The sequence below is a fragment of the Onychostruthus taczanowskii genome, unplaced genomic scaffold (assembly GCF_017590055.1).
Source record: "Onychostruthus taczanowskii isolate IOZ18803 unplaced genomic scaffold, ASM1759005v1 scaffold7, whole genome shotgun sequence".
Taxonomy (NCBI): Eukaryota; Metazoa; Chordata; class Aves; order Passeriformes; family Passeridae; genus Onychostruthus; species Onychostruthus taczanowskii.
In genome coordinates this window covers 10,117,326-10,129,678 of record NW_024504786.1, presented here as the reverse complement: position 1 = coordinate 10,129,678, position 12,353 = coordinate 10,117,326, and the positions used below count along the sequence as shown (strand labels likewise).

The window sequence follows — 12,353 nt, the reverse complement described above, 5'->3', positions numbered from 1 at the left end:
AAAGTGACTTTTAACGCAGACTGTTTTCTAAATGATCCTTAAAAGACACTCCTTTCTTTCTCATCACCTTCACCTAAGGCAAGAACATCCAGTAGCACTGATCTATTTGCTGCTGGTTTCCATTAATTTTACCCTCCCTAAGGGTGGTGAAGCTTTGGTGCCAGCTAATTAAAACCTATTTAGGGATGCTCAGTACACTTTATCAGACCAGAATTAGCTTTGCTGCTTTAATGAAGACTACAGTTTTCTCTGTTATTACCAATTAAATGTTATTATATCATATAGCATTATATTTGTATTGCATGGCAGAGATATAGATGGCTTTAGAACCACTTATCTGGATTGAGGTACATACAAAGATGGCACATTTCGTAACTAGCTAATATCTCTTTAAATCCTTTCACTTGAGTAAATATATATATAATACACCAGCACATTAGTGAAGTATTGGAAGAAGCTGCCAGCTTTATGCTCCCTCTAGGGAAGTACCAAGTAAAATGCATTAATGAAAAATTGTGAATGTCTGGTAATGAATATTATTTATGTACAACAATTATTCAAAGTGGATGAGCATTCCCCACCTTGAACTCAACTGCTTCACTAACAAATACTCTCAGAAAGAACATATGTTCCCTAGATTCTTAACACTCATGCAAGGTTAATTACCCACTGTGGACAGCCCATATCAGAGGGTATTTTGTACTACTGTAGAATTAAAAAATGCATTACAAAATAAAAACCACTGTTTGTTCAAAGTTACTCAGAGGCAATTCTTGTTCCTTCCATGCATCAGTAATAAATCATTCATCACTACCAAAGCTGTGGATTTTGGAGCTGCACCCAGTGAAGTCAGGGATAAAGCTCCCATGTCAGCACTGCAGGACCAGAGCTTTTCTGCAGTAAAAAAGTGACTGCAGCACCTACCTGTTAGCTGCTTCTCACAAAATCTTTTAAAAACTTGAGTACCACAAGGATGAAACTACTGAAAAGTCCCGCTAATTACCTAAAAAGATTGTACATCAAAGAGTAGAAACAGAAAACTCATTAAATGCTCGACAGACTAGAAATCTGCTGCAATCTTACTATGCACTATAGCATACACTGAACAGAAAGACAGTATTTTAGGATTAAACTAAAATAGATGTAGTTTCAATTCACTCAGTACATTTTAAAAAATGAGTTTAAATTGGTTTCCTTCCAGAATTTTTGCTGCAAACATGTCGAACCAGACCTCTATTCAATCTAATATTCCAAGCAAGGATTGATGTTTCTCTGAGGATCTGAAGGAATATTTGGCTGAGGAACCCGAGTCTGTCTCAGCATCGTAATAGCCTGGCACAATGTGTGAAAGTATTTTCATCACCCACAAATCTCCTGTGCTCTCCATTTACTGCTTCCACAAATGCCACATAACAGTCTCATGACCCTCCCTAGAAACAGAAGACAGGTCCTGCAAATTGAAGATGTTACAGAAAATGAAACAGTTTCCAAACTGAAGTCCCCGATTACTAGGGAACTGCAAGATGTTTTCTTGAGATACAGAAGGCGTTCATCATTTCATGCATCAATCATTTCCCTTGTTTCTGCATGACAAAATCACAAAATGATGTTAAAAACATCACTAAGTATTTGATGTGGAAAAGCAGGACTAAAAATGAAAGTTTCAGTAGATAGATAGAAGGATGTTACCTAGTTGCCACTGTGAGAAGTGGTGAGCTTTCCCTTGGTGTCAAAGGGACGCAGGTGCACAAACAGCGTGAAGGGACGTGAGACAGGCTCACAAAAAATTATTGCTGTTGCAATGTGAAACTTAAGGAAAAAGAACATAGGCCATTTTGACATTAGGTTGTTTAAGAATTTTGTTATAAGCTCTGAGAGAAACTCAATCTGTTTTTTACATGAAAAGAAGCATTTGTATCATGTTAATTGCGTAACTATAAAAACCTGAGATGTGTTAATTTGTTGAAGAGGAATGGATTAGGCTGGAGAGAAGGACACTTTGACATTGAATGATGAGATGTCCTTCTTTCATAGGAAAAAGAGGATATTTTTTCAAGGTCTAATCTCACAATAAGGATTTTGATGAAGTAATGTAAAGTCGCTGTGACCTGACTGACTCATAAATATAAACAAATTTATGTACAGCAATACAATAACGTACCCGTGGTCATATTTAGCTTGATTAATATGTAAACAGGATGACTTGGATTATTAAAGGTCATTTTTCAAGAAGGGATCTTGTGTATTTATTAGCCTCTGGTTATCAGTTTGCTCAGTGAAACTAAAGAAGCCATGATAACCTTGATACCTTTATGAGATATATGAACCCCCTCCAACTCCAGAACCACAGCAGCAATATGTGCACTTGGTGAACAGGGGCAGGCTCCTCCTTATGCTCCAACAGTTTGAAAAATAGGAAAAATCAACTGCCACCAAGTTCTGACAGTTTAATAACATAGTGAAACAAGTACATTTGAGATAACAAGCTTTTCTACTTCAAAAGCTAAGTCAAAAATTCAGACTATGTTAAGCTGTTTGTGAAAACCTGTATCTTTAATTTGGTCAGAATAGCAACAGTCCTTTCCAACCTCAAATTCATGATGCATAAATTTAAAAATTAATATTAAGGCACAGCAGTGATCTGGAAACTCCTTCCTAGTTAGCTCAGGTGAGTATGTGTGACAGGTGCTCTTCCATGCCAAAATACAGATTACCTGAATTTTTGCAGCTTGGTTACAAATTCCTGAAATTTGTGGTCTTAATTCCACAAATCCAGTTTCTGCTTTGAACATGCTAGCCCAAACAGTTCTCACACCTTCACTTCTTACAGCCCCACTTGAGTAGCATAAATACACATTATCAAGCATAGAAAATAGAATTTCAGCATAATACTGGTAAAAACCTAAATCTATTCCAGTACGTCTGATAACCCATTTTCACCAAGAAACAGAAATAATGCATAACACTGAGGTCTGTGTTTGAAGAAAAGCTGCAGTGAATCTCAGCAGAGAAGAAAATGCAATATCCAGAATTATCCTGAGGTTGTGCATTTGGAAATGTTGTTTGTGTAGGATTATCCTCTTCAAATAAAATGTCAATTTAATCAATAGTAAATTGAGCTGAAAACAACACACAGCTTTGAAAACATTTCAGGAAGACTTCCAATATTTTTGGGATTCACGCCAACAGCAATGGCATGAACAGAAGGTAGCGTAGGTGGGGTAAATGGGGCCTAGCTGCTGCCTCATCAAGTGCTTATAACAGTCAAACCCATACAACAATCCATTAAAAACATATCTGGGGACTCATTTAGTAGCTGACATCCTGCATGGACTTTTCTCACGTATCTTTTGTCAAACATTATTATAATTGTTCCTCACGTTTAAGACTCACCGGTCCTTTCCCGTCTCCCTCTTAAACACCGCATCGCAGTAACTCATGCGCTTCTCCGTTGTCACGTAGATTTTGGCAGTTGGGTAGCTGTCAACAGTTTTCTTCAGCATGTTGTACACAATGCCATTCCCATCCCTCCTCATGTTTCGAAAAGGACCCCAGATCACATAAACGGTGTTGTTGGTTTCTTTGAAAAAGTACTCGGGATTCTTGAGCAGGAGAGGCACACTTGTGTGAGAGACCACTCTTATGGTTGTCCTCCTCCCAACATCTTCCTCATAGCCCTTGGTGGGAGCATTGTTCATCCTCCATATGCAGGAGGACTTGTCTATCTCAGTGCCCACCCTCTGGCCAGCCATCTGCCCCGAGTTTGAAACAATGGCACAGAGGTCACAGTCAAGTTGTAGAGGCTGGAAGACAGGAAGCAATAATTTACATTGCAAGTTTTTCTCTGTAAAACATGAAGACTGAAAATTCAGTTAAAAAGAAAAAGAGGTACAGTACAACAAATGGATAGCAACACTTCTCTTTAGAAAAACAAAACCACAATCACCATCTAGCAGAGCTGCTCGAAAACTCTACCGCTACAAATGCAAACCTTTTCAGTGAAATAGGCAGCTCCAATCTTTGCCTTTGTTCCCACCTTGCAAAGTCAACTATACAAATAATAATTTCTTTTTTCCCTCTAAATGTTACTCTTTTCATTTAAAAACAAGGAAATAAAGAAATAGTGGAAAGCAATATTTAGATCAATAGCTTCTCTTTGAACAAGGTGTTGTCAGCAATACAAAAAAACCTACTGAAAAAAAGTAATGCTGGAAGTTTAACTGTACATTAACTGTGTTTGTGTCTGAATGAATAGTTCCCAAATTTGTGACAAAAGTTCGAACGTGAAATGTATCTCTAAAAAGCAATCTAACAGTATGAAAATCTTGCAGTTGGAAAGAAGATGTGGACAGAGGAGTATGTTGTTCTCTCCAGAGAGTGGTTATGATCCATGGAAAATGAGAGGTAGAGGGACCGGTGACACCTGAACTAGGAACTTAATCCTGAGAAAACTGTAGTCAAAGACAGTATTCTGTGACCATGTTCTAGGGTGCTATTATTCCAGTATGAATGGAAAATAGAAAAAATATTCTAACAGAGATATAAAGACCTATCTGATGCTCCATTTGTCAAAGAGTAAATGTCTGTTTGTTGTTTTGTACCTACAGACTAAAATGAAATGCCCTCTAATTAAATTGGATTGCATAAAGAGTTCAGTTAAAAACTGAAATCAAATGAAAACTAGATCCATCAAAAAAAAAAACCCACACAAGATCATCCAGGTCAGAGATAACCTACAATTTTCGTATAGTAATAGATTTGATCCTCTGTCATGCTCACAGCTGGGAGCCAGTGACCTCAGTTTAGTATATTTTAGAAAAAATTCCCTTCATGGTCTTTGGACATTTACTCTGACAGGATGCTAGGTGCTTTTCTGATCAGACTTGTGGTTATTTCTCTTCAAAATCACACCTCATTTAGCTGATGTAGATGAATTGCCTGCCTACATTTGACCACTATAACCCAGGATGCAATTGCTGACAAAAAACCGAATTCTTTGATAAGGGAGAATAATGCAAGGACAAGAGATAAACATCTTAAGAAAGCCAAACTGTAAGAGCTAAAATGTCTCATCTTTGGGTGACAAATATTGTACTGAATTAAGGTGCATCCTGCATGACTTGTGCAGTAAACTTTACAATTTCAAAGCTTTGATTTCTCTGTTTTGATTGATTTGATTTCATTATGTGGCTGGTTCAGGAAAACATTATTTCCTAAATCAGTAGCTAAAGATTCCTGACTGAATGCAAAAGCATTGTCAATGTTTCCTTTACAGAACACCACGCATTTCCTATAGCTAGTATAGTTTTAGAGAGCTGTCCTGCATGGCTCTCTGAGAGCAGGGATGAAATCCCAGGAGATGCAGCTGAACACAGCACTCTTTCTGTTTACTGCTTACTTACAGAAATTCTCTCTAAGATACATTACGAGGACATGGCTGGATGACCTAAACAAATCCATGAGCATAACTCATTTTCCAGCATGAAGTGAATTGTTACAGACCCAGTAGATTAATTTATAGCTTTCAGGGTGAACTTTCAAAATAACAAATGCTGAATATGAAACTGCTAGATAGGAAAAGCCAATTTGGTCAAGAATTTGGTTCTATTTAAATTTGTCTCATCCTCAGAGCTGCTTTTTTCACTAAATTCTTCCTTCTCCATTAAAATGGAACTGCTCTCTTAAATTTGGAATTGTTTGAATTTCCTCCCCTTAGTTAGAAATGCATTGCACATTTTCTATTCACTGAGTGCAACTGCTCTGCTTGAATAAGCTGAGTACACTCACTCCTGAAACTGTGTTCCCTGGTTTTCTAGCTCTTTTGTTGTGATTCATTTATCTTGTTCCAATTTATAAAGTGCTTTCATAATACTGCATGCCTACACCAGGTCAACATATAATCTGCTCTTCTTGAACAGAGCCAGAGGCTAAGCCCCTCCCAGCTCTATCTCACAATAAATATATTTACAATGTAGAGATTTTACATGTCCCAGTATGCACAGTTCCCAACAGAGATCCCAGACAGAGTTAGGAGACTGACACCCATGATAGATATTCCACTGATTCCAGAATCATCCACTGCCTTCATCATCTTTTTGCATCATATCTCCCTCAACATATGAGAAAACACACATCAATATTCACTCACTGAGCCCCATATGAAGACAGGCCACCAGTTGGTGGGGTTGGTTTCTAAGTGTTACAGAGGAGAAGGGTGGTTCCAGTGACACACATTTATCCACATACAATACAAATGGGTCTGCCAGGCAGTCCAGGCTGCCCTCTCATCTGCAGAGATGGTCCAGCAGCAGTGGGATTGAAACAGACTGGCAGGACCACACTGAAACTTGTTCTGTTACTGCTTATCCTCTGTGAACCCTGAAAATCAGGCCAAGGTTCACCTCTCACAAGATCTTCATTCACTTGCATCACACATACACAAGTTAAAGACAAAAACATTAAGAACCATTCAGGTTTTCTTCTCTTTTCATGTACTTAGACATTTATCCCACCTCTAAACAGCAAGGGGGCTGAGCTATTACTGCTGCTAGAAAATTGTTCATTTTGTTGCTGACCAGAAGGATGTAGAAGACCTCAGCAGAGTAGCTAGGTATGGTTCTGACAAATAGTCCCATCTTTTTCCTGACTCATACATTGTAACTGTTGAGGAACACTTACATTTTAATCAGTAAAGAAAATGAAATGTCTGACCTTTCCATTTCCTGTGCAAGCTTACAGACAATAGAAAAGATAATTAAAACTGTGAATTAGAACTCACAAAACAGTGCCATTTCTCTAGCAAAGAGAAATAGCTGTGTAATAAAGGTCACTTATCAAACAGTTCTAGTTATTAAATCTTTGCATTTAGCACTGAAGTGGCTTCACAGAATCAAAGGTCAAATCATTAAATAACAAAATCAGCCAGAATTAGAAAAGGTCACAAGCAAATCCAACTAAAGTAGGTCACAAAACATGATTCTCTTCCACACAGGATTTCAATATTTGGAAAATTGCTTACTTTCCAAATTTGACAACTCCCCCACCACTTCCAGTGTCTCCACCAGGAGACTGAAATTCCAACTACAGAACTATTTTTACGGGTAGATTTCCCAATGGCACAGATCTTGGATCACCAAGTTTCCCAGCCACAGCCCTGTACATCTGCTGAAGTCCACGTGGGGATGATCTCAGGCCAGGACTCTGACCACAGAACAATATCTGGACAGGCTAGACACACACCAGGCTCTGGTCTCAGCACAGACTGCCAGATCCACTCCTCAGCTGGACCAAACCCAGCTCAGGTCCTCTGCAGATGGAATTTCCACTAATGAAAAGCTGAATTTCTCTTGTGGCTCCTTAGCACAATAGACCGGTGGAGAGCTCTCTCCAACCACCAACTCTGTTCCACTCTGGATCCCACAGCTAATCACACAGATAGTTAGGCAACTCCGACTAAACTTTCTCAATTGTTACTTTAACAATATGATTGTGATTTTGTAAATTGGACGCAATGCCCATTCACTACATAATGAGGCAATTATTAGCAGCTTGCCACATATTAATTTGCTCCTTTAATGTTGAAACAAATGAGATCTTTTCTTATAATCATCCTATTTGAGTGAATTCTAACAAAGCCGATTGAACAAAGCTCCAGAGGGACTTTCTTTATTTCACTGCCATTTATTCTTCTACTCTTCTTGGACGTCTTTAGAGTTTCAGAGGATACAACATTTATAATGATGCCAATAGGGAATAGATTTTGCCTTTATTCTTCTTGATGTTCTTTTGAGGTCTTTGAAATGAAAGGTACAAGAGAGGCATTAAACGTCTGGCAATGTTTTTATTGCTTTCCTCTACTTTACAAGGAAAAAATGTATTTTAATTTTTCCTGTGTTTCAGTGATTAAACAAGCTGGTTTATCTAAGCTTACTCAATTTCTTCAGACCTCTGACTGGGAGAAAAGACTTACCAAGCTTCTCTAGGAAAAAATTCAGCACATCAAAAGAAAAGAAAGATTATATTTGTGTGTTCACCCAACAAGCACTACCAAAATAGTACAGCACTGTATATAACTTACATTATATTACTAACATCAAGCAAAAAATGATAAAAATTATAAAAAAGACAGGTCTGATTGCCCTGAGTTTGTGTTTGTTCCCTATTCCCCACTATGGCAATATTGTGGGTTTTTTACCCTCAGGAGTTATTTTGGTCCTAGCCCTCAGTATCACATCCCAGCAAACATCTGTCTTCATAAAATTTAATGTTAAGATTTCATAAAGATTTTAACATTTTGGCATTATTTTGAGATAAGCCCAACATCAACATGCATCACATTTCCAAATAAATAGAATATGATCTGCTGCTTCATAAGACTGTTCCTGAGACTCAAGTGCCTGGGATATTTTATTTAGATGAATGTCACTGTACATGAGTTCTAGGCGAAAGTTTTTATTTAAATTGAATGAATTGGAAGGGAGTGCATAGGAGGCACATAATGGGACTAATCTTAGAGCAGGAGACTGAATAAATAACTGTATTTGAAAGTCTTTCTATATACACTGACCCAGTTGTTAGAGAACTGTTTGATTTGCAGCTCTTGTTACAGCTCCTTAAAGGGGCTGTACCAGCCCTTTGCCTGAACAAGTATCTTGGAGCAGAAGTTGAAACTTGTGGGCCAAAGTCACCCACCCCATCTAAACTTTCAAGCAGCAAGGGTATTTTTGAAACATTTTAGTTTTCTTTCTCATGGAAAGGGAGGAAAAAAAAAAAAAAAGCAAACCAGAAACTGAAACCTTCCAAACACGAATCACAGTGCAAAGTGATGCAGTGTCATCTTTCTCACTTTTGAGACGGCTCCAGACAACTCCATGCCAGCTCCTACCTCCTTCAAGATACAGCACAGCAAATGCTCAGCAGAATGTTGTTGATTTTGCTGCTCCTACTGGGAACAATACAGGCAGCTTTGAAACAAAGCAAGAATTAAGTACATCTCATGATACCAAGAGGCGAAAACCAAATGCCTCAAATATACGTGAGAAATTCCTGAGTAGAAAGAATCAAGTATATAACCTATAAAGAATAAAACCAGGTCTTGTTACGTATTTTAGGTATCTTTCACTACTTTATTATAAGGCAAAAAATTGAGAAGTCAAAGATCACATCTCTCATGATAATCTTATAAAACAACATTTACTAAAATTGAATAAAAGCCATGTCCAGCTTGATCAAAATATCTTTCTATTTTTCAAAAATTGTATTTATGTAATTTTCTAAAATAGAGTTAAAATGCTCCTCCAAGTAAACATTTTGTTTTATTATGAAAAGGTGAAAGAATGGGAGTTCACATTAACAAAACAGTCCCTTTCACTTTTTTCATTTTTCCTGATTTCCAGCTGAACTTTTATGGAAAGTGACATCTTTTAAATAAGCCTACACTAGTATTTTCTTCTGGAATAATAAAATATTGGAACACTCTTGATAGTTCAATTGGTAAAAAAGGCTTAAAAATAGAAAGGTGGCAGGAAGCAACTAAGAACAGGAGAAACTGTTCTGCCTCTGCATGGAGGGTTAATGAAGGAGGGAAGCTGCCCTCAGGGCTTCAAGTACAACAGAAACACCCGGGAGAGGCAGAGCTCTGGAGGACTCGTAGTCAACAGCTCTGAAGGACTTAGGGCACTGAGAGAGAGGCAGGTGAATAAAGTTTTGCCCTAAGGCATTTCCTGAAGGATGTGAAGACCTGTCCTGCATGTGCACTCTCAGTCAGTCTGCGTAAGACCCATTTTCTTTTGTGTCTCGGGTGCCTGGCAAACTGCCCTGCCCCTAGGCAGGATGGCAGAAGGGACCTGCTCTTATTTACATGAATGTCACAGAAGGGGGAGGAAATAAATGGAAAGAACACATAAAAGAGAAGAGAGAACAGAAAAAATTTCAGACACCTATAAAAGGGTAGAATGTAGTTTAGTGTTAAAAGGGAAACATGTAAGGGGAAGAAGGATTTGGGAAAAAACCTGACATATATATATATAGCAGAGAAGATAAACCATGATGTTTGGGAATGCAATCCAGCAAAGAAGAACCAAAACTCCTGAAGTTACAAACTAACTGTTGTGAAGAAAACTTCATCAGACATGTCAATCAAATAGTTTAGGAATGAATAGGCAGAGAGAAAAGCTTATGCCCTTTACACTGCAACTGCCTAAGTAGAAAACAGATGAAAATGGATACGTTCAGTCCAGCATATAGTACTATAGTTTGTAGGTAACCAGAAACCCTGACATGCCTAGGCATGCAGATGTCTGCACCTTCAGATTCACACAATGAACACCTCTGAACAGGAAGAAAAGCAGAACACTCTCTGGCATATATATATATTAAAAAATCAGCATAAAGAGACAAGTATACCCAAGAGCATATGTGGAAATGCTCCTGTCAAACACTGCTGAGGATTGAATTGTTATGGAACAGAGGCAAACTCCATCATGCACACCCTACACAGACAAGTTCACGAAGTAGGCACTAAAACAGCATTCACTCTGAAAAACAGCCTATGAAAAAATTAGCTTCACAGCTGAACAAAATAGAAAACCAAACAAACAACATTAGTTCTAGAGTATTCCTGACTTCATCCCAGAGGTTTAGTTGATGACCATAAATAACAAAAACGTTTGTGACACTTCATCTATCACCCATTTACAAACAAGCAGGCTTTAAAATATCATGACTTTGTAATAGTTCAAAAGCCGGGAATTCTTCCAACCAAATACTGCTTGCTGAATGCTGAATCCAGTAAGTCATTTATCTTAACATCCACCATATTGTTCACCTGCCCTCAGTACTACGTGATGACTCTTGAATTTTGTGCACAAAAGTTGCTGGAAAAACACCTTGTAAACCAGACACTGTCCATGAAACAGCATAAACAACTCAGAGCACAACACAAGCTGATCCCCACAACGGCACCCTTCTGTCACTCTGCTGCAGAGCTGTATTTGCAAGAGTACATTTGCTACCCACAAAACACATCACTTCATTCAGCAGGTTATTGGTATCATAATATTTAGCTCTGATTTATCTTCTGCAATTTTCTGTCTGTATCACAATTCTTTTCTGCTTTTTACATTTAGTAATAAGGAAGATAACAATTGTTTCTTCTCTATACAGACATATTTGCTCAGCAAACAATACAAACCACCAGGAGGTAAAATGTCACAACTCAAGGAGACCTAAAATGGAGGAATGTCCTGTTAGCACACAGGCTGCATAGTAAATGAATCTCAGCACAAAAGGACAAAAACAAATTTTCACACCCAATAACATATGTGGCAGCAGAGCAGAGGTAACATGTAACACATAATCCCTCCTTACAGAGTGGACTCTAGAAAGACAGCAACCAAGGCCAAAAGATCTCTACCCACAAAAACTCTTTGACAGCAACCAAGGCCAAAAGATCTCTACCCACAAAAACTGTTTTTCCTTTGCAAGTAATAGTAAGCACCTCTGCAAAAAAAATAATGGGAATTCCTATAGTGAAGATGCCTACTGGAAGACTATGTCTAAGAAATTCTCTGTCAGATATGGAAAACATGAGTTGCTCTAACCACTGACTTTAATTTGTATTTATTATAAATACCCGCAGATGGCGGTAAAGTATATAATGTATACAGCAGATTTGTTCCAAGTTTGCTTTCTCTAATAACCTCCTATTATCAGCACTCACCATTAATCATGGACCATTATCTAGGAACTTAGTTGGCTGAATCACAGATGCAGTAATGCCTGTAAGGCCTCTAATTTAAATACATTTGAAAAAATTAGACTCACAAATAAACTAGGGGCCTTCTAATATGAAGTTTACATCTTATTTCAGGTCAATTTATTTGGGATTTGATATGGGGAAACAATATCAAGGTAGGCAGCAAAAACTGTCAGAGAAACTTCCTTGTATTAACCCCTCCTCCTTCCTTCCCATGAAAACCCACCTAACACGCTGGAAGCCTAACCTCTAATTTATTTTGGTTCCATGCTGTCTAGACCTATTATTTAATTCTGTCTCTCTTGGTGGTCTATCTGACAAATTATTTGTATGCATGGAAAAAAAGTGATAAGCTAAAATGCTAATTATCCATTTTTCCCAAAATTAAAAGAATTATAATATCCATGCCAGGAATAAGAATAAGGTTTATTACAATAGCATTAAAACCAGTGGCATTTTTCATTTGACAAAATAAGCTTTAAGAAGCTTTCTAAGTCCAGTGTTTTTAATTGCAGGATGCCTTATCTAAAAGAGAATACGCAGTACTGGACACATTCATTTGCTTTCACTGGTACATTGGCAATATTTGCAATACCAC

At 37.8% G+C, this 12,353-nt stretch overlaps 1 protein-coding gene across 1 annotated transcript in view; it reads right to left on the bottom strand.

Annotated features, from left to right (window-relative positions):
- ST6GALNAC3 (ST6 N-acetylgalactosaminide alpha-2,6-sialyltransferase 3) overlaps window positions 1-12,353 on the bottom strand; it is a 213,031-nt gene that overhangs the window by 68,332 nt on the left and 132,346 nt on the right. Inside the window, exon 3 of the mRNA XM_041421850.1 lies at window positions 3,394-3,803. Coding sequence (XP_041277784.1) covers window positions 3,394-3,803 — 410 coding nt within the window. The remainder of the gene's footprint in view (window positions 1-3,393; window positions 3,804-12,353) is intronic.